Raw genomic sequence first — 23,442 nt, forward strand, 5'->3', positions numbered from 1 at the left:
AAAGTCAGAAGGGGGCAATGAGGATTACTGAGCACTTCAGCACGCTTGCTTTCTGTAGGAACTTTGGGACTAAAGGAAGAAGGGGCTAAGCACAGAGAAGACCCGGGTTACCAATAGTGAATCAGAGCATCCCTCCGTGATGCACCCCTGGGGGGGGGGGGGGGGTTCAGAGAAAAGTATCTGCTGCACTTGCTGTTGATGGAAGATGCAAACAGGTCACAGAAAGGCTGGCCCCAACGGCTGAAAATCACGATCGCAGCTGTATGATTGACAGACCACTTGAGGAATCAGAATGGACTTGAGTGTCTGCCAAAGCGTTTGTTTTCCCGGGTATGTGTTGCAACTAGAAAGCAGTCTGATGAAAATTCCCCATTCCCAGACCCTTATAGCCTCTCTGCACAATGGGTATGAGCTGGTTCCTCCTTGTCTGTTTATGCACCAGACTACTGACATGTCTGTATGGATAGCATGAGTCCCCAGAGGGAGAATACCCTTAAAATCTTGCAACATTAGTAGGAATGGTCTCACCAAGGACACTGAAATGCAGCTTGGTCTCAGAGGGGGACCACATGCCTTGACCATCATTCCCTTGTAATGTCCCCTCTAACTTAGAGTCCATGGAACTAGAACAGCAGCTGACACGGATACCCAGAACCTGTAATACTAGTCTTACTGGAAGGGAAGGACAAAACAGTAACTCTCACATCTTATTTCTCAATGATATAATGCAGTGAATAAGTAATAAGGCCACTTGATTCATAGCAGGGAGTTGAGTCCAAATGAATTTTAGATGTTGTACAGGAGTCTGATTCGGTTTGGCCAGAATTACCATGATACCTAGGGAGTTGGAGATCTGAAGCAAGAAATCCTTAGCTTGTAACAGTAAATGCCTTGTTGGGGCAATGAGGAGCCAATCGTCCAGACAGGGAAACACTTGGAATCCTTTGAACCTCATGTAAGGTGCTACAACTGCAATGCATTCGGTAAACACCCAGGGTGCTGTGCCAAGACCAAAGGACAGTGCTCTGAATTGGTAGTGATTGGCTCCCAGCCAAAAGTCCAGGTGTCTCCTGGAGCACCTATTTTGTTGCAATAGTACGCATCCTGGAGATCTATACAACACATCCAATCATCCTTGCACAGAAGAGGCAGGATGGCCTAAACTGTGACCATTTCGTAACTTTTAGGACTTCACATGCTGACTAAGCTTGCTTAGATCCAAAACTGGTCTTGGGTCCCCTGTTTTCTTTAGCACTAAAAAGAAGCAGGAGTAAGTTCCAAATCCTATTTGTTTGGCTGGGACCGCCTGGATGACTTATAGCAGCTTTTGAATTTCTTGAGCTGCATGTTTCCTATGACTGGGAGGAACGTCAGGGAGCTTCCTCATTTGCACCAGAGGAGAAAGGGAAAACAATGTAATCTGTAGGTATTATACTTGGCACCCAAGGGTTGTTTGCTACTTTTTTCTAGATGTTTAGGTGTAGGGAAAGATTACCTTCAACTGCCTCCAGAGATGGATAGTTTGACAGGTTCTAGCATTGTTCCTGAAGAGTTGTCAGTGTGTCTCTGAAGTCCTGGTTCTGCAAACCCACGCTGCCTTTGGGGAGATACCTACTACTGAAACCTCCTCCTCTGCCTCTGGAAGTAGTAACCCCGTGCAGGTCTTGAAAAGGTCCCGGAGACTTCCGGAAACAAGTTTTTCTTCCCTCCTTGCTTCTTTCTAAAAAAAAAAAAAAAAAAAAAAAAAAAAAAAAGTACTCCAAGGGGTAGAAACCTTGATTCCCATAACAGACAGGGTATTTTCTTCATACTCGCTGCGGGCAAGCACTTTCACTGATGGCCCAAACAAAGAGGAGCCATCAAAGGGGGTATTAACAAAAGGACGCCTTAAAGGATTCTGCAAAGACGCATAGCCTCATCCAGGCATGTTTCAGCTACTCACAAGGTACCATCCACTGTAAGGGAAATCAACCTCATCCAGAAATTAACAATAGATGGCAGAGTAGCCAGTTGGGACGAGACCTTTTTGAGGTCCTCCACAGACAGTCTCAGCAAGAGAGCGTTTGAGAGCTCCTTAATCAAATCTCTTTGCAAGCGGGTAAAGTGTGCCAAATAATTTAACAACCTCAGCACAAATGTGGCTGAGGCGTAGATGCACTTTCGGAATCTGTCCAATCACTCTGGACTACCTGTTTGGTGGAAGGACACAGGAGTTCTGCTCGGCCTACTCTTTTGTGGCTGCCGCCACAACAGTGGCATCAACTGGAACACCCTTGCTCTAATATGTTGTGTGTGATGGGGGGAATAGAAATTTACCAGATGCTTGGTAACAGGCTTGACAGTGTTAAGTTCCTTCTGGGCCCAGCAGGAAACTAGGTTAATAAGTTTGTCCGCCGGGGGGTGGGGCACACAGGACATAGGTGGGCCAGCCCCAAAAGCCTCCTAGAACACAGACTCTTCAGAAGGAGATGACCGACCAGCCACCCTTCTGTCCAAGGATTTCCAGGAAGTCACAGGAGTAGTAGTCTAGTGGTGATCGGGGGATCCTTCCCCTCAAAGTTGGAGTTTTCAGTGAGAGAGTCCATCGGAAAGTCTATGTGCCTCCTTTTGCACATTTTCCACAGAACCTGCTCCATGGGGCTTTCAGGAAAGGTAATTCCACAGGGGGAAGAGCATAGAGGCTTCCTGGGGTATACTGACCAGGAGCAGGAATGATGGGCTCAGTGCTCAGACCTGATGAGGGATGAAGGGAAGGATCCAAGATGACAGAGGACGGATCTCTACGTAAAGAGAACTTTCTACTATCTGGAAAGTCAACAGCCCCAGGGAAACCCCTCTCATCTCCCTCAGAGCCGAAGCAGCTGAAGAAGACAGGATGAGGCCAACACCAGATCTGTGGCCTCCAGAAACAATCTGATCCGAGCTGTTGAGGACCAAGAAGAAGCTGAACCCAACCCCCTGGATAAGATGCTGACATCTCATATCAGAGATCTGCTCTCATCCAACAGAATTGGAGCAGGGCTGGTTAGGGTAAATCACATGAGTCGAAGAATGGGGCTTCCTTGGATCAAACGCAGACTCTCTCCATCTTGGATCCTGGGACTCCAAAACCATGGGTCAGGTCAGAAGACAATGAATGGGGTCTGGGCAAGTGCACTCATGGATCAGAGAGGGGATGGAGTTGGTTAAGACTCCCATCTGGATCTGAGTCTTGAGATGTCTTCACATCATCCTGTCCATGTCTGCCTCTCTGAAGCTCCTAGAAGATTTGGAAGAGGCAGGTCTGGAACACTTTAAAGGCGTTTGAAACAGTTTTGTCAAAAGAGCTGGTGGGACTGGCCTTACAAACCTTTCTAGCATTCGGCTCCTAGCTGTCTGATCCAAAAGCTTGGGATCTGCCACTGGAACCGAAGGTGGTGAGAACTGTCTATAGTGTATGGATCTGAGTGTGGAGTATAGTGTATGGATCTGAGTGTGGAGTAATGTGTTTCGGATCTGAGGGGGTCTGTGGATCTGAAACAGATGAAGCTGATGGCAGATCCTCTGTTTTAGCAAGCTTCTGAGGAGGCTAAGTAGTAGTCGTTGGAGACCTGGGTAATGATCTTTTCCTAGACACATCACAGCCATGCAATTTAGAGGGGATTTGAGCCCCAGGGGAAGAGAAGGAGGCAGTCAAAGTTTAATTTGTTGGTCAGATATGGCCCTGGGATTTAAGACTGCACAGATTTTCACAGGCTGACCTAAATGCTCAGGGCCCAGACAACAGATATTTCTTGTGGGCTTCGGAGTGAGAGATATTATACCCACAAGAAGTGCATCTTTTAAAACCTGAAGACTTCTCAAACATAATGACTTCAGACACACGCACAGAACTAACCAGAGAAATATAATGCAAGTTAAGCACTTATACAGTACAATAATAATACCATTTACTAGAAACAGTTTTTTTTTTTTTTTTTTAAAAGATTAATAGAAATGCAAGAAGTGACCAGACATTTAGGAGAAACAGGATAAACAACAAACACCCCAATGCCAGCAAAAGCTAGTGAAAGATCTAATAAAGACAAGGGAAGAAAGAAATTCTGACAGAAAATTACTAAGAAATTGGAAACTTATAACTAGGAAAGGTTATCAATAATAGTTCCAGAAAAATATAAGGAAAATAAATTTTCTCACTCCAGACCAGGTATCAGAGTCTTGGCTGTAAGGTGGCAAACGAGATCTGAGGAGTTAGGGATGGTAGAGCATTGTGGGTAGAGGGAGGAATTCGAGATTACTATCCAAGTCTTGAAAATGCAGCCAAGTCAGATCCATAATCCAGTGAGGAATAATGAAAAGGACATCAGATTAGTTTATTTGGATTTTGGCACCCTTCATTTGTTTTCTCTGGTGGCATGTCATTGTGCTGAATGTTAACATTTTACCAAGTTTTGACTTTCAAACAATACAATCTTAACCCACTAAGCTACTGGTATAATACAGTACCAAACCTGAATAGAAATTCTTTTTACTTGAGAGGTAGCCACCTGCGACAAAGAACATTCAGCCCATAATCAGATTAAACTAATTTTTCTATATTTACTTGACAGGTATCACAAAAACTGTCAGCATGCACATTTAAAAAACAAGAGATCACCTCATCTTGCTTTACATAATTTATCAAAAGCAATGAAGGACCCAATTAAATTTGCAAATCCTGGTTCCAAATACTTGCTCTCAGTACAGAATGTAAAACCCTTAAAACACTTACTCATTTTCATCCATTGGTCGTTTTAAAGGCTTGTTTTCTTTTGGTGGAGTGTACAACTCAAGATCTTCAGGCTCTTCTTTAATGTGTGGAATACTAAGGAGAAGAAAGCACATGATGAGGAATTAGGAATTCACTTTTAAATTCTACCAAACATTCTGCACGTCTGCCAACTGGAGAGGTGGAATGAAACGAAACAAATCTAGCACTTAATTTGTAATCAATTTGTATGCTGCATTGTACACCTTTATACTGTACACCAAATATAATCAATTCAATATTATTCCCGCGGTGGTGCAGCGGTAGCGTTGTTGCCTCACAGCAAGAGGTTCTCCCGTTCGATTCTCAGCTAGTGTGCGGGGAGTGCCTTCTGTGTGGAGTCTGCATGTCCTCCCCGCGGGTCAAAGACATGCGTGAATGGGCGTGCCTTCGTTGAAGGTTGGGCGTCGAGCTGGCAACTCGGCACTGTGAAAAACTACTGCCAATCATTAGCGGACCGGAGTTCCGCTGTGGCGACCTCTAACCGGGAAAAGCTGAAAAACAACAACATGCTGCATCCCAAGACTCTGGCAACACACTGATCTGCTTTACTTTGTAAAGCCTGCCTAAGACTGCTAATTGAACATGAAATCCCAACAGTTAGGCTAAGCACTGTACTAGGACCATGTAAAATTACCAAAACACAGATGCTTAAGAACAGTAATTAGTATGTCACTGCCAGATTTCACCATTTTTATACAAGCTTTTAAAAATTCACCCGACAAAACAAACAAAGCTAATTCACTGCAAAGTACAGGTAGGTGAAGACATCAACCCAGAAGGCATTTAAACAGACTTCTGAAGTCTAGTGATATGCCCTCATGAAGTTGCCAAATACCCACTAGAAAATACAGCAACCATGTTCACACAAGCCACGCCCTTCAACATCCCTTACAACTGGGCTAGGAGTAGATTAACTTGGAAACCAGGAGACATTTAACAAAATGGCCTCGCTTTCAAATCTTCAGTCTGCAAAGTTCCGCGGACTTGATTCTTAAAAGTGTTTTAAAACCTAAGCTCTCCATTTATTCTCACTACTTCTACCACTACCACCCCACACACAAAGTTAATTTCATGAAATCTGACCAGTATTCTTAGTTGTGTAACTTGGCCAGGACCCAAACACCCAATGACATCTACACATTACCAGTTGACAAAGGAATTAAAAGTTAATTTGTTTAATGCCATTAAGATCAGTGATCCCAAAATACTAGTTACAAAACTTAGTGGAGGTTAAAGGTTTTTGTTTTTAACAATTCTAAGGACTTATCTGAACATTCTAAAAAAAACTGACTTCCTGTTTTATAGCACAACCTGTCATGTGATAAGCCGTGGTTCAACAGTTTTTTTTTTTTTTTTTTTTTAAATATTAAGATGCCAAATGTACAGTTTTGTACCTACCATAAATGTAGATGTTCAAGTGTATACCCTGCTGCAGTCATCACACTTGGGTTATCCTGCAGTCAGGCGGTCCCGCAGTCGGCCCGAATTCCAAAGTCTTGGTCTGGCGTCAAAACAAAACCCTTAAGCACAAGCAAATACACCACAGAGGTAGTATAGGATAGAGTGGTAGAGATTCAGCTAGTTCAGAGGGGATGGAGGGAGGGTAACCTGGACTGCAGCAGGGTATACACTCGAACATCTACATTTATGGTAGGTATAAAATTGTACCTTGCTGCAGTCATCACACTTGGGTAGAATCCCAAAGCTAGGGATGGGTGGTGGAGTCAAACAGGGTTATTGGAGGCGAGATGGCCCTGCAAAACTGCAGTGGTGAAGCCAGCTCTAGTCTTAGGAGTAAAATGGTAAGTGGTAATGTTTGGTGAAGGTGTGTACTGAACTCCAAGTTGCATCTTCCAGAATATCCTTGGTTGGCACCCCCCGAGGTAGGCTGTAGATGTAGCTGCTGCCCTGGTAGAGTGGGGCCTTATGCTAGCAGGAACTGGTTTTCCATGGTGGGTGTAGCAAAAACATATGCAATGTCCTATCCATTTGGAAATGGTCTGTTTTGAGATAGCCTTTCCTTGTGATGCTGTAGCATAGGATACAAAAAGCTAGTCAGATTTTCTGAAAATAAGAAGTTATGTACCTACCATAACGTTCCATGTTAGTTGTCTTCTCTCGCCTTCTTTCTTGCTTGATGGGTTCAGAGCCGATCCCTCGGCTCCGACTCGGCACTTGCTAAGCTCGAGAGTCTCTTTTACCAGCTCGAGGCAGCCCCATATCCCATGATGCAAGGCAGTAAGTACCCAGATCTCGTTTGTTGCCAAAGGGCAATAATACCAAGCATAAAATACTTCCCAAAGGAAGAAGAAACTTACAGATGGAAAAAGGACCAGGTCTGAATGGTCTTTAGCATAATAGTTTCTTATACAAGGTCTGTCCAGGCCAGGGGGAAGGAGGGAGGGTCGCAAGAAAGAAGGCGAGAGAAGACAACCAACATGGAACGTTATGGTAGGTACATAACTTCTTAATGTTAAGTTGTCAATCTCGCCTTCATTCTTGCTTGATGGGACGCGTCCTAGCACCTCTATCCTGGGTGGCTCAATGGAACAAACTCTTGAGGACTGTAGAGCCAAAACTGGCTCTGTCCCTGGAGGCCAAGTCCAGTTTGTAATGGGAAACAAAAGTGTGAGGAGTAGCCCAAGTGGCCGCTGCACAAATAGTGTCCAAAGGAAGTCTAGCTTGAAAAGCTGTAGAAGTAGCTAAGCTCCTAGTTGAATGTGCTTTAGGTTTTGAGCACAGCTGTTTTCCCCTGAGCGTATAAATGTCAGAGATGACCGAAGAAAGCCATCTGGACAAAGTCACTTTAGAAACAGGAAGGCCTTTTTTATTATCCGCATAGGAAACAAAAAGTTGATCAGATTTTCTAAATTTTTTTGTTCTGTCCAAATAATATCTAAGTTGACGGTGGACATCAAGATAATGTAGCTTTTGTTCAGCTCTATCTGAGTAGTTAGGAAAAAATACAGGGAGATCAATGGATTGATTCAAATTGTTCTTTGAAGCGACCTTAGGTAAAAAGGATGGATTAGTACTCAAAGATACTCTGTCTTTGTGAAAAACCAAATAGGGGGGTCGAACCGAAAGAGCATGAAGTTCAGACACCCTCCTGGCAGATGTAATAGCCACTAGGAATAAAGTTTTCCAAGAAAGATATTTCAGGGAACAAGAAACAGCTGGCTCGAAGGGGGGAAGAATCAAGGATGTCAGCACTAAATTTAGATCCCACTGAGGAGGAGGATTCCTGATTGGAGGCTTTAGTAGGAAAATTCCTTTCAAGAAGGCCCTGCAGAGCCTATGGGACATAATATTATGATCTGCTATCCCGACATGAAAATTAGAAATAGCAGCCAATTGAACTCTGACTGTGGAAGAAGAGGAGCCTGCATGAAAAATCTCTGCTAAGAGGTCCAGAACTGCCTCAACAGGGGCAGTAAAAGGATCAATATTTTGGGCCTTAGCCCAATAAGAGAAACGTTTCCATTTGCTTGTGTAAATCCTCCTGGTAGAGGATTTTAGTGAAGCTACTATGATGTCTCTAACTGGGTTAGAGATCAAAGGAAGCCTGGCTAAGGAAGGAAGTGGAGCAACCATGCTGTGAGGTTGAGAGAAGGGATTGACCGGTGCAGCTGACCGGATTGGTGAATCAGTAGATCTGGCACTGGGTCCAGATGCCACGGCTGCACCAAAAGGTGATGATGGAGGAACGGGAACCAAACTTGTCGAGGCCAGTAAGGGGCAATGAGAATCAATTTGGCTCTCAAAGCGGTAGCTTTCTGGATCACCTGAGGGATCAGAGGAAATGGAGGGAAGGCATAAAGAAGTCCCTGGGGCCAATCCTGGGTCAGAGCGTCTCTGGGGGGATGGCCTGATAGAGGAAGAGGCTGAAGAAGTCTGGACATTTGCTGTTTTGGGGAGTAGCAAAAGATCGCAACATGGACGACCCCATTCCAGAAAAATCTCTTCCGCTATAGATTGCTTGAGAGACCACTCGTGAGGCATGAGGATAGCTCTGCTCAATCTGTCCGCTATAATGTTGGTTTTCCCAGGGATATGCGTTGCTACCAGAAACCGATGAGAGGAGATCGCCCATTGCCAAAGTCTGAGCGCTTCTCAACACAAGGGGTAGGACTTTGTTCCGCCCTGTTTGTTGATATACCAAACTACAGACATGTTGTCTGTGTGGACTGCAATTGTCCCTACGGGAAGAAAGTCGTTGAGGGCTTGCAACGTTAAAAGCACTGCTCTCATCTCCAGGACATTTATGTGCAGATGGTACTCGAACGGTTGCCACGTCCCATGAACCATCCTGCCCTGATAATGACCCCCCCACCCGATCAGGGAGGCATCCGTGGTGACAGTGGCTATCGGGGACGGAGGTACAAAGCACCTGCCTTGGTGAACCTGAGACGATGTGATCCACCAAGCAAGATGTTCTTTGCATGTTTGTGTCACCAGAATCTGGTGACGCATTGGAAGTTGCTGGTATGACCACTGTGTGAACAGCATCCACTGAAGAAGGCGCATGTAGAATCGAGCCAGGGGAAGAAGTGTAATGGCCGCAGCCATGAGACCTAATACCTTCAGAACCATTCTGGCCTGTATTTTCTTGCTGGCCAGAATGATCCTGACATGAGTCTGAATGTCTGAAACTCTGTTCTGTAAGGGTAGCTGACATCCGAACAGTGTTTAAGTTTGCGCCTATGAAGGTAATAGACTGGCAGGGCGATAAGGATGACTTTTCGAAGTTGATTGAGATGCCCAAATGAGAACAAAGGTCTATTGTGTAATCCCTGGCTTGTATAAGCTGATGTCTGGTGGTGGCTGACAGAAGCCAGTCGTCGAGATACGGAAACACCTGGAATCCTTGACGTCTCAGGTGAGCCGTGACCACTGCCATGCATTTGGTGAACACTCTGGGGGCTGTAGTGAGACCAAAGGGCAGGGCTCTGAACTGGAAATGACTGGACCCCAGCCAGCGGAGAAATCTCCTGGAGCGTCTGTGAATTTTGATGTGATAGTACGCATCCTGAAGATCTATTGAGCACATCCAGTTGTCCTTCTGTAAGAAGGGCAGAATTGACTGAAGAGTGACCATTCGAATCTTGTCTTCTTGACAGACTTGTTGAGTCTGCTGAGATCCAATATTGGTCTCCAGTCTCCCGTCTTTTTGGGGACCAAAAAGAACCTTGAGTAGATTCCGGGCTCTGAATGGTCTATTGTAACTGGCTGAATGGCTCTTTTGCAGTAGTTTGTGATTTCTAACTCTGCAATGTCCCTTAGACCGGGTGGTACATCTGGAAGGGAATTTGAGGGGAAAGGACTTTCCTCGAAAGGAATTATGTAACCCTTGGATATGATCGACTGTACCCATCTGTCTCGAGTGAGGGAATGCCAGGCTTCTGGGTACAGTGATAATCTTCCCCCGACTGCCTCCAAGGAGGGACAGCCGGGCAACACCTCAGGGATGCTGAAAGGGCTTGTCAGAGAGGCTCCCTGTTTCCCTGGTTTTCGGACCCCTCTGCCTCTAGAGCGTCTGTTATTGTTACCCCTCTGCCTCTAGGGGTAAACTGACCACGTGAATCCGGCGTGACTCCTTGGGATTTACGGAACCACATCTTCCCACCCTTCTGTCCTTTGGGATAAGGCCTAAAAGGGGTGGAAAAACAGACTCCAACAGCAGAAAGAGTCTTGCCGTCCTGCTCGCACCTGGTCAAGGTTTCCTTCACCTGAGGGCCAAACAAAGCTGACCCATCAAAGGGAGAATTTGTGAAGGACGCCTTAAAGGGATCCATAAAATCACATAGCCGCATCCAGGCTTGGCGTCTAAGAGCCACACCTGTGCCTGCGGCTCTACTCGCTCCATCCGCAGCATAAGATATTAGCCACATGGAGGAGTTTGCAATGGAATTGAGGGTTCCTAGCTGAGAAGCAATTTTTTCTTGAGCCCCTGCAGCTGTAGGATCCTGAACTACTTCTCCCAGCTCCTTCAGGATATCCCTTTGGAGTCTGGTGAAGTGACATAGGTAATTCAGCGAACGCATAGCAAAGGTCGCTGATGAAAACATCCGCTTACCGTACCTATCCATGGTCCTAGAGTCCTTATTAGGAGGATGGACGGGCACGGAAGGATCTGCAAGTTCCTTTTTGGTGGCCGCAGCCACCACCATGGCATCAGCGGGGACACCCTTAGTAAGCAATTCTTTGTCGCTAGTAGCAACGATAAATTTTGAAGGCCTCCAAGGGACTGGCTCTACAGAGTCAGGAGCTGCCCACGCCTTCGTGCAATCACCTGCATAAGGGGGTCGAAGGCGGAGATACCCAGGAGGTGGAGGGCCGAGATCCAAACGCCTCTAGGTATACTGACTCATCCTCAGAGGGATTGTTGGTGGGCCAGTTTCCCCTCTGTTTCAGAAGTTCTAGGATGTCTGAGAAGGAGACATCCTCAGAGGGGATCTAGGGATCCCTCTGACTCATCAAAGTCAGTATCCGGTGACAGACTCGGGAGAGTCTACATGCTTCCTCTTACAAGTCCTCTTCCTAGGAGGATCTCCGAACGTCAGGAGAATCCTCGGAAGAGGGGAAATTCCAATGGGGAAACCTGAGGCGGAGGATCTCTGGGTCCTGTAGCAAGAGAAGTGGCAGAGATGTCAACAGGTACTATAGAGGGAGGAGCTACGGGGAACAGACTGCTGACTGATACCAGTGGCAAGTACACTCTTCACCACCTCGAATGCTCCCCTCCCAGGCAGGTCCGAGAGAACCCGCTCCGAAGAGCTAGGAACTCCAGGGGCCACCGAAAGGGAAGTCTCAGAGGCAGATGTCGGAGCCGAGCTCACCAAGGCCGAGGCTCCAAGGGGAAGAGCGGGTTCGGACAAGGGTCCGATGCCACTCACCCCTCGGAGGAGACCATGGAAGCCCGACCACCGAATCCCTCTAAGGAAGGTCTCGAAGAGGAGATAAGAGTAGAGGCTGAAGGAACAGAAGGGGGTATCCGTCCTCCAGCCATAGCAGTAACCATTCCCGAAGACTCCAACTCCAAGCTCTGGGGTAGAGTTGAAGGAGGAACTGTAACAGGGTGTGGACCAACAGTCGTCTGTTGAGACGGACTGTGTAACATTTGGGCCAGTACCTGTGACTTGAGTAATCTACTGACCACTCTCTCTAGGTCATGGTCTGATAACCCGGATGACCTTGAAGATCGGCTCCGATGGCTCCGTTCCGATAGAAGAGGTGAAGCCGGGCCGGAAAGTATGGGCCCCAAGGAAGGAGACCTCGACCTCTCCCTGGAATGAGCCATCGGAGCCGATACAATAGATCCTGTCGGAGCCGACCTCGGAGCCGACAGGAAGCTCGATGTATCGGCTCCAGCCGGAGCCGATACAGCCACCAAAGTAACGGTGTCGGAGCCGATCGGAGCCGACACCGATGCCTGTGTCACATGGGTGTTGGAGCCGACATCGAAGTGGTCAATACAGATTCGGCACAGATAGCCATCGGTGCCGAAGGCTTTGTCAAGCTAGAATCGGCTCCAGCGAGCCGATCTCGACTCAATGCAGTCGGAGCCGAGGCCGCAGGCTTAGATACAGAAGCCTGGGCCTTGGAAGATTTTACTGATTTTGGTGGAGCCGACTTGGCGGAGAGCCCTCCGGCAGAAGGCCCCTAAGAATCAGTTTATTCCGTCTCTCCTGCAGGACTCTCTGGCTGAAGGAGTGACAAATAGCACAGGAGTCCTGCAGGTGAAGAGGGCCCAAACAATACAGGCAAGAAGTGTGACCGTCTGTCAGAGACATCTTCTGACAGCACGAGTCACACTTCTTAAAACCTGAGACCCTCTCCTTTGACATGGTGCTGAAAAAGACACACACACACCAGTCAAAATTAAGTTAAATAAAATACCAAAAGGTATTCTATAAACCAGCACACACACCCTAACAGGGGGGGGATGGGATAGGGATTAAAGATTGACTAACAAAAAATTAAAGGAGACAGGGAATTTCTGTCAGAAAAAGTCAATTTAAACTTAAAAACTAACAATAAAGGTTTTTGACTAAAAGGGGCTTAAAAATCACAAAAGTGAACAACTTACCAGGAGCTGGCAAAAAGAAGACCTCCTAAGCGAAGCGGCAAACGAGATCTGGGTACTTACTGCCTTGCATCATGGGATATGGGGCTGCCTCGAGCTGGTAAAAGAGACTCTCGAGCTTAGCAAGTGCCGAGTCGGAGCCGAGGATCGGCTCCGAACCCATCAAGCAAGAATGAAGGCGAGATTGACAACTTAACATCCTTAGTTTTATCCAAGTAGTAACGTAGCTGCCTGTGAATGTCCAAGGAATGTAGGAGTCTCTCTCCTTTGTTCTGTGGATTTGGAAAGAAGGTGGGTAAATGGATGGTTTGATTTAGAGCCACACTGGATACCACCTTAGGCATAAAGGAGGGGGGTTAGTTTGTAGAGAAACTCTGTCTTGATGAAAAAAGAAGAAAAACTCTACTGCCATTAGTGCCTGAAGCTCTGAAACTCTTCTCGCTGAAGTAATTGCTAGCAGCAGGGCAGTCTTCCATGATATAAACTTTAAGTCAGCTGAGAAAGCTGGCTCAAAAGGAGGTAGCGTAAGTTTTTCCAGAACAAAGTTGAGGTCCCAAGTAGGTGTTGGTGCTCCCCTGGGAGGCCTAATGTTTTTGGCCCCTCTGAGAAACTGCCTTAGGAGTGGATGTGAAAATAGGGAGGATCCGTGTTTTCATGAGCTGAAATAGCTGAGGCGTGGATTTTAATACACAAAAAAGAAAGCCCTTTGTGTAACATCTCAGTTAAATATTGCAAAATCTGAGGTATGTCAGGCTGAAGGGAATTTGTGAGCAGATGGGTAATTTGTGGTAGAATCCATGGTGGGCCCTGGGCCATATTCCTTAATAGTGGGTACCAGTGCTGGCGTGGCCAGTCTGGGGCAATGAGCATCATTCAGGGTCTCTCCATCCTGACTTTCAGCAGCACCTTTGTGAGAAGGGGTAATGGAGGAAAGGCATATACTGTCAGCATTTTCCAACTAAATGAGAGCGCGTCCACCTTCCAAGCTTGATGGTGAAAAGTCCTTGTGCAAAATTTTGTTAGTTGATAGACCTATTTGCCAGCCCCCAAAACTATGTCTGGGAGGCCCCAGCCCCCAAAACTATGTCTGGGAGCCCCCATTTTTGAGTTATCACTTTAAATACTTGTGAATCCAGTTTCCACTCGTGGGGATCCATGATGTTTCTGCTTAGGTAGTCTGCCAATGTATTCTTTTTTCCTGGCAGGAATTGAGCTTGTAATTGAACTTGGTAAGCCAGTGCTGTGTTCCACAAGGTCATTGCTTGCCTGCATAGAGGGTAGGAGTGTGTACCCCCTTGCTTGCTTATGTACCACATTACTGTGGTGTTGTCTGTCCTTATGATAAGCTGTCCTGGATGTAAGAGGTCCTTGAAGGCTGTCAGAGCATTTTGTACAGCTAGCATTCCTTTTTGATTGATGTGCAGATTCCTTTGATCTGCAGTCCATATGCCTTGAATGCACCGTCCTGCCATGTGTGCCCCCCAGGCATAGTCCGATGCATCTGTTGTCACAGTTTGCCTGGCTGGGGGTAAGGTGAAAGGCTGACCCTTGTTGAGGTGACATGCCTGTGACCACCATAGAAACTCCTGTTGAAGGCAGGGAATGAGAGGTATCGTTTCCAAGCTGTAGCTGTGTCGAGTCCATACGCTTTTTAGGTACCATTGTAATTTCTGTGACCACCATAGAAACTCCTGTTGAAGGCAGGGAATGAGAGGTATCATTGTTTCCAAGCTGTAGCTGTATCAAGTCCATACGCTTTTTAGGTACCATTGTAATTTCCTCATATGCAGTTTTGCAAAAGGTATTAGTAGTATGCAAGAAGCCATGAAGCCCAAGGCCTGCAGAATTTGTCTTGCAGGGAGTTGGGTCTTTGTTGCCATTGCTCTGAAGTATTGAGTTAATTGTAGTTGTTTGTCTGGCGTCAGATAAGCCATCTGGGCTGTTGTATTCAAGCTGGCACCCAGGAATATCATATTTTGTGAGGGCACTAGTTTGGATTTACTGTGTACCCTAGGCAACTTAGATGTTTTACAAAAGCCAGGTGTTGTAAGAGAATGCCCTTGCTTTCTGCTTGGATGAGGCAGTCGTCCTGGTATGGGTATATTTTAATTCATTTTTGTCTGCAGTATGCAATTACTGGAGCCAGGCATTTTGTGAAGACCCTGGGCGCAGTAGATAGGCCAAAGGGCAGTGCAGAGAATTGGTAATGGGTTGAACCTGCAATGAAACGGAGGTATCTTCTGCAATTTTGTCTGATAGAGACATGCAGGTATGCCTCAACGTTACTAGCCAAGCTTGCTTGCCCAACATGGGAAGAAGCTGCTGTAGGGTTAGCATCTTGAATTTGTGTACTTGCAAGAAGGTGTTTAAAATTGAAAGGTCCAGAATGGGTCTCCAAGCATTGTCCTTTCTGGGGACTAGAAAGAGCCTGGAGTAAAATTCTTGGCCTTGCTCCTGTGTAGGTACCAGTTGAATGGCTCTCATGTCCATGATAGCTGCAATTTGTTTTTGTGCCTCTGTCCATTGATTTTGTGACAGGTTTGGCATTCCTTTTATCCTTGGCAAGGTGTGGAAATGGAATCTGTATCCTTGTGAGATGATGTCTAGGACCCATTTGTCCTTTGTGATGATGCACCAGTTGTCTGCAAAAAGTGCTAATTTTCCTCCCAAGGGAGCTGCCAAGAGAGTTTTGCTTGGCAGTTCGAGGTATAAGTCATTGTGTTTGCCTTCTAGTAGTTTGTGGCCTGTCTTCTCCTCCCTTCTGTGTTGCAGTGCCCCATTGTCGAGGTTTGTAAGGGATTTGTGCTTGTCCTCTGCCCCTTGGGTGCCTGTATTTACCCCTCTGTGGTCTGTCAGAAGCTGGAAAGGACCAATTTTTTGTTGGCCAATTTCTGCTGAAGCGTGGGGGCTGTACTTTTAAGAAATCTTTGACCGTCTGCATAGATTTTGCCTTATCCTCCATTTTCTTTAAAAACTCCTCTGCTTTAACCCCAAATAAGACATCCTGCTGTAAGGGTGCATCTAGTAACCTTGCTTTAACATGATCAGGCAGAGATTGTTCCTTTAACCAAGCATGCCTACATAACAGACCCAGTAACAGCTGCTCTAGAGGAAGCTTCCAAGGCATCAAAACCACATTGTGAAGTATGTTTGCCCAACTGTTCAGCTGCATGCAACAGATCCTGCATTACCTTGAATTCAGACTGTTGAGGGTGCGTGCTCATCTTTTGTTTTATTTGAGACATTAGGAATTGCTGGTATTTAAGCATGTGAAATTGAGAATTTAGTGCTCTCATAGCTACAGTAGCTGAGGTGTAAACCTTCTTCCCCCACCTATTTAGTGCTCTGGAGTCCCTTTCAGAGGGTACAGGATTTTTAAACATAGAAGCCTTAGCCCCCTTGGGAGATTGTCTCTGGATCAGCAACAGGGCTTCTGTATAGGAATTCGAGAGAGTCAGGCACTCTATAGTATCTATCTGGTTTGGCTGGAGCAGGAGGCAGAGAAAATGGATTTAGACTAGATTCGAAGAAAACATCATCCACAATGTCTAAAACTAGGGGGATAGCAAGCGGTCTGTGCTGGGGGAGTAAAAGAAACTCTCGGAGCCTTTTCTTTGAGTCGGAGTAGTCCTGACCTTCCCAGTGGAAATGTTCCCCCATGGTATGTAAGGTTTCCCCAAAGGAATAATCTTCAGGGGGAAAAGCTGAGGGAATGGAGTCTTCAGCATCAGAATCTTCATAAGGAGGAAAGGAGCAACCTGTTCCTCAGAGGAGCCCGAGGAAACAGACACTTGATCAGAGGAGGCCTAATCCTCCTCTTATCTAGGCCTTCTGACAGGGGGGGACGACCCCTGATCAAAGAAATTAAATCTTCAGCCATTTTAAGCATCTGTTTCTTAGGCATAGGGCCTTAACCTGGAGACTGAAGAGTAGTCTTTTTAGGTTTTAGAGGAGTCCTAAGCTTAGCATAAGATTTTATGGTGAGAGAGTAGTTGGTCTGAAGACACCTTCAGAAACCGAAGGTGTTTCTACAGCACCGGTTTCTCCTACTGCAATGTCGTCGGTAGAGCCTAAAGAAAATGGCTGCGCCAGCCTACAACTCTCTGCTGGAGAATCCGAAGCGGTCTGGGGATCCAATTCAGCGGTAGCCAGGGGCTGCGTAGGCGCCTCACTGAAAACTGGAGAACCGGCAACCGGCCCAGCCGAGAGCTCGGAGTCTGGCTTGGATCTAGGCTGCCTTTCTTTATCTTTGCATTTTTTATGCACGCCGGTAGTCTGTTGCTCCGACGGCATAGTGTAATTAAATTTCCTACCGAAGTAGTGTAGTGCGAAATCAAAGTTTCGCTTAATAGTTCGCTTATTGAACCTAGCACAAAACCAACTAGTGACAGCATGGTCTGGGCCTAGGCAAGGTATACAAAAAGAATGAAAGTCCTTATGAGGTATTTGCTTCCCACAAGAAATGCAATTCTTAACTTTTTCTGACATCGGACTGAGGCAAGAAAAGGTTCCCCAACGGGGTACTTAGCTTTGAAGACTTCGGACTGAAACTTGATTTGAAAATCTCAGGTGTTGGCCGACCGGCACTTGCGAACTGCTTCTGCTTCGGGCACCGCGCGGCAAGAAAGACTGGAAAAAATGTCGTCTGATGCTTCCGATATACCCCTGGTGCACTGACGTCAGGGAAGAAGCGACAGCAACTGACGCCGGACCAAGACTTTGGAATTCGGGCCGAGTGCGGGACCGGCTGACGGCAGGATAACCCAAGTGTGAGGACTGCAGCAGGGTAACAAGATGAACATCTATGAATTTATTAAATTTATTACACCCAAGTTGTAGAACAGAGTGCAGGTGCTGTATCTTAAAGTGTTTCAAGTACTGAATGTACATATAAATAACAAGCATATGCTAGCTTCAGTGTCATTTTGAGTGAGCAGCCACAGAGTGAGCATGTAGGAGTGTAAGTTCATAGGTTCATACTAGGCTATCTGCCCTAGGGCATTTATAAGCCTAGCCAGAGTGTGTTTGGCTTTCGCCACCCCATTTTAAATTAATTTTGCTATGCCCTTTTTTGAGGTTAGTATACTGTGCCTCTGTCTAACAGTGACACAGAAGTGATACCCATGGTAAACCTACGCTCTCCCATCCACTCAAGATTCCTCTTGAAGGGAGTCAATGAGGGACTCTGCATAACCTGGACTGGGATTTTATTCCAGAGTGAAGGGAGCCTCTGGGTTATGCATCTGTCCCTCCAGCATGTCCCATTTATTTCACTGCTGAGGTTCAAGTCTCTCGAGCACGTGGCTCAATGGGATTTGGATTTTTTGAGGTGCAGCATGTCCATTAATTCCGGGTTGGACATGGCTTTATACGTCAGGCACAGATCGCCTCTGAGCAAGCAGTATGCCACTGAGTAGAGCTGGAGTTTCTTTAACCGGGCAGCATATGGCATCTGTTTGAGCCCTTTGATCCTCTTGGTGAGGTACTTTTGGGTTCTTTCCAGTTGCTGCAGCTGTCTGGTAAGGTACATCCCAAAAGGGGCATTGTACTCAATTATGGGCCTGATGAGGGATGAGTAAAGAGGCACGATGACCTCCCCTGATCAAGATGCGAATCCCTTCATGATTCGGTGGGCTATATAAAATGTTTTTCTAACCACTTTGCCATCAACTTGGGTCCCCAGGTCCCCAATTACTTCTTAATGGATTACCACCTATGTGGTAATTTGTGGGCACTTTGTTTTTGCCAAAGGGGATGACTATATACTTTTTGGCATTTAGCTTGAGGCCATGGCTCTGGCACCCTGTTTCTATGAGGCCATTTTGGAGGATGCTTGTGTCGGCTGGAGAGTCGATTATGGCACCCAGTTTGCAGTCATCTGCGAACTTGGTCAGCCACAGTCCTTCCGTGTTGGCCTGTACCTCTGAGAAATATATACCGAACAAGAGTGGTCCCAGGACTGAGCCTTGTGGGACGCCACTTGTAACTGGTTTGGAGTCTGACATGGCTCCAGCAATTCTAACCATGGGGGTTCTGTCCTCGAGTCAGTTTGCAACCCATCTAGTGACATAGGGGTTTATATTTAAGCTGGTGAGCTCATCTATAATGCCCGAGTGGGGTATTGTATCAAACGCTTTTGCGAGGTCCAGGTAGGCTGTGTGGACCACCTTCCCCTCGTCAATGGCCTTGGTGACTGTTTCAAAGAAATCAACCAGGTTTAAGAGGCAGATCTGCCCTTAAAGCTGAACTGGGTAGGATCCAGTGTCTGTAGGTCCCCAATATCTTTATTTATGAGGTCCATGATGATCATTTCCATAGCTTTGCAGACCAAGCTAGTCAGGCTTATGGGGCGATAAGTTTCCAGGATCCGTTGAGGCACCACCTTTGTGGAGAGGGACCACCGTTGTTGTATGCCACTCTTCGGGTACATATCCTGTAGTAAGGCTGAGATTGAAAGTACAGTTTTGTACCTACCATAAATGTAGATGTCAGATAGGCATGCATCTGCAGTCCTTGCATATGGGTTGTCCTGCCTCAGGCAGCCCTTCGGTCGGTTGGAATCCAAAGTCTGGGTCTGGCGTCGGCTGATGTCGCCCCTTTCCCGACGTCAGAGCGCCTGGGATATAAAGGAGTCAGCCGATGCCATCTTCCTCAGTGTTTCTTGCCCCAGATGCCAGTTGCCCTTTAAGTAAGGCTAAATTTGGAGAAATTAAAAAATTCCAAACATGCACAGTAATAAAAAACAAATACACCACAAAAGATAACCCCAGCTAGCTAAAATGAGGGATATGTACCCATAGTATATCATAGAGGGGTAGGAGGGAGGGAAAACCTGACTGCAGATGCATACCTATCGGACATCTACATTTATGGTAGGTACAAAACTGTACTACGTCCTTCAAGGATGCATCTGCAGTCCTTACATATGGGTAGAGTACCATAGCCCAGCTGGGGGTGGTAGGAACAAAGAAAAGGAAGGTGTAGCTAACATGCCCTGCAGGACTGCACTAGCAAAGCCTGCTCTGGATCTGGAATATAAGGGCAAGTTGTAGTGCTTGGAAAATGTAAGCACGGAGCTCCATGTAGCAGCTTCACAAATGTCCTTTGTAGCCACCCCTCTTAAGAAGGCTGTGGAGGTGGCTGTTGCTCTGGTGGAATGAGGCCTTATGTTTGCTGGCACAGCTTTTCCATGAAGAGTAACAGAACCGAATGCAATTTCCTATCCATTTTGAAATTGTCTGTTTGGAAATTGCTTTTCCTTGTATACCAGCAGCATATGCTACAAAGAGTTGGTCAGTTTTTCTGTAAGTCTTAGTTCTGTCCAAGTAGTAGCGCAACTGTCTGTGGATGTCCAAAGTATGCAGAAGTTTTTCTCCTTTATTTTCTGGACTTGGAAAGAAGGTCGGCAGGTGAATAGCTTGGTTCAGTGAGACCCTGGATACCACCTTTGGCATGAATGAAGGATTGGTTCTCAAAGAGACTCTGTCCTGATGAAAAATGAGAAAAGGCTGTACTGCCATGAGGGCCTGTAACTCAGATACTCTTCTTGCTGAGGTTATGGCCAGAAGGAAGGCAGTCTTCCAAGATAGGAATTGTAGCTCTGAAGATTCTGCTGGTTCAAATGGAGGAAGAGTTAATTTTTCCAACATGAAGTTAAGGTCCCATGTAGGCACTGGAGGTTTCCTTGGAGGGTTGATGTTTTTTACCCCTCTTAGAAACTGCCTTAGTAGAGGATGAGAGAATACGAGTGATCAGTGTTGTACTCTGCTGAAATTGCTGAAGCATATATTTTTATGGAGGAGTAAGAAAGGCCATTATGGAGCATTTCAGCCAAGTATTCCAGAATATGCAGAATGCTCATGACGGTCGGATCTTGACCCTTTGTGGTGTTCCAGGTACGAAATCTTTTCCATTTTGCTGATATGCTTTTCTTGTGGAAGGACGCCGGGCTTCCATGATGATATCCTGTACCCTTTTGGATAGTTTACCCTGGGGAGGAGTCAAGGTATTTTCCAGGCTGTCAGCTGTAAGGTTTTGAGGCTGGAGTGCAGAGTCTTGTAATTGTGTTGTGTCAGTAGAAGTGGCCATTGTGGAAGAGGCCAAGGTTTCGTGCGTGACACGCTTCTTAACCGTGGGTACCAGTGTTGTCTTGGCCAGTCCGGGGCTATCAGAATTACTTTTGGTTGCTCTGTCCTGATCTTCAGTAAGACCTTGGCCATCAGTGGCAGCGGTGGGAATGCATATACTGTTAGAGTATTCCAGCTGAAGGAGAGGGCGTCTACTTTCCATGCTTGAAGATGGTATGTCCTTGTGCAGAATTTCCTCAGTTGATGGTTGTGGTGGGAGGCAAAAAGGTCTATGTCCGGCCTTCCCCATGATTTTGTTATCTGGAGAAAGATATCTGGGTGCAACATCCATTCGTGTGGATCCATGATGTTTCTGCTCAGGCTGTCTGCCAGTACATTGTCTTTTCCTGGTACGAACTGGGATTGTAGCTCTATATTGAGTTTTAAGGAAAGCTCCCACAGATTCATCGCCAGCCTGCAAAGAGGGTATGAATGGGTACCTCCTTGCTTGTTTATGTACCACATAACTGTGGTATTGTCTGTCTTTATTAACAGGTGACCTTGGTGCAGGAAGTGCTTGAAGGCCTCGATGGAATGTATCACTGCCAGCATTTCCTTTTGGCTGATGTGCAGATGCAATTCTATTTGTGCCCATTGTCCTTGAATGCATCTGCCCTCCATGTGTGCTCCCCATCCATGATCTGAGGCGTCCGTTGTAATGGTTTGGCTGGTATGTGGCTTGCTGAAAGGCAGGCCCATGTTTGACTGGCTTGCTTTTGCCCACCACAGGAATTCCTTTTGAAGGCATGGAATGAGGGGGATCAGAGATTCTAGGCTGTGACTGTGCTGAGACCATAGACCCCTTAGGTACCATTGTAGTTTCCTCATATGCAGCCTTGCTTGTGGAATCAGAAGAATGCAAGATGCCATGTAACCCAGGGCCTGCAGGATTTTCCTTGCAGTTAGCTGGGTTTGTGTTGTCAGATTCCTGAAAGAATCCGGTAGTTGTGCTTGTTTTTCTTCTGTGAGAAAAGCCATCTGGGTGTTTGTATCCAGTTTTGCACCCAGGAAAATTATTCGTTGGGATGGAACAAGTCTTGATTTCTGAATGTTGACTGTGTATCCCAAGGCCTGTAGTAGTCGGATGGCATAGTTTAAGTGTTTTACCAGTGTTTGCTGGCTGTCCGCTTGTATGAGGCAGTCGTCCAGGTATGGGTATATTTGAATCCCCTGAAGTCTGCAATGTGCAATTACTGATGCCAGGCATTTTGTGAATACTCTGGGCGCAGTAGATAAGCCAAATGGCAATGCTGAGAATTGATAATGCTCTGAACCTGCAAAAAATCCGAGGTGTCTTCTGCAACTTTGTCCGATAGGGACATGCAGGTATGCCTCCTTGAGGTCTAGAGTTACCAGCCATGACCCCTTGCCCAGCATGGGAAGGAGTTGCTGTAAGGTCAGCATTTTGAATTTTGGCACAATAAGGTAAGTATTCAGTGCGGACAAGTCCAGAATAGGCCTCCATTGCTTTTATTTTCTTGGACCAAGGAAAAGTCTGGAATAAAATCCTTGGCCTTGTTCTGTGAGAGGAACCCTTTCTATTGCTTTCATTTGTAGTAGTTTTGAAATTTGTTTTAAAGCCTCTGCCCTTTGGTTTGGTGGCAGGTTCGGCATGCCTTGTCTTTTTGGTAATGTATGAAAGTGGAACCTGTATCTTTTGTCTATTATTTGCAGTGTCCATTTGTCTTTTGTAATACTGTGCCAATTTTTTGAGAATAAAGATAGCTTTCCGCCCAAAGGTGCTTCCAATTGAGACCTGGTTGGCGGGGACAAAGTCAAGTCATTGAGATGGTCCTTGTGTAGAAGTTGTAGGACCTGCAGTACCTCTCTGGTTAGGAGCCTGCCATTGACGCCCTCTGTAGGAGCCCCGAGCTTGCCCTCTACCTCTGGCACGTCTGTTTCTGCCACTTTGAGATTTGTCTGTGTCCGGAAAGGACCAATTCTTAGAAGGCCAATTTCTGCTGAATCTTGGTGGCTGGACCTGGAGAAAATCTTTGACTGTTTGTACTGATTTAGCCTTTTCCTCAAATTTCTTTAAGACCTCTTGAGCCGAGGAGCCAAATAACTTTTGTTTTTCCAGCGGAGCATCCAGTAGCTTTGCTTTAACATGGTCTGACAGAGTTTGTTCCTTCAGCCAAGCATGTCTACGCATGACTGCACCTGTCATTGCTGACCTACATGAAGCTTCCAAAGCATCATAACCACACTGCAAGAAATGGTTGCTAACCTGTTGAGAGTTATGTACCAGATCCTGAAGTGCCTTGCGATCTAGGGGTTCAGGCGAAGAAAGTTTTTTATGCAATTCATCTAACAAATACTCTTGGTACTGTATCATATGGAATTGACAATTTAATGCCCTCATAGAAAGAGTGGAAGTATACACTTTTTTACCCCATCTCTCTAAAGCCCTGGACTCCCTTTCAGAAGGAAGAGGATTTTTT

At 46.2% G+C, this 23,442-nt stretch overlaps 1 protein-coding gene across 1 annotated transcript in view; it reads right to left on the reverse strand.

Moving 5' to 3' along the window:
* LOC122802395 (DNA topoisomerase 1-like) overlaps positions 1-23,442 on the reverse strand; it is a 498,452-nt gene that overhangs the window by 332,403 nt on the left and 142,607 nt on the right. The window contains exon 6 of the mRNA XM_044072020.1: positions 4,751-4,869. Within this exon, the coding sequence (XP_043927955.1) occupies positions 4,751-4,869 (119 nt within the window). The remainder of the gene's footprint in view (positions 1-4,750; positions 4,870-23,442) is intronic.

Source organism: Protopterus annectens, chromosome 5.part0, assembly GCF_019279795.1.
Source record: "Protopterus annectens isolate FY-2018-M chromosome 5.part0, PAN1.0, whole genome shotgun sequence".
NCBI lineage: Eukaryota > Metazoa > Chordata > Ceratodontiformes > Protopteridae > Protopterus > Protopterus annectens.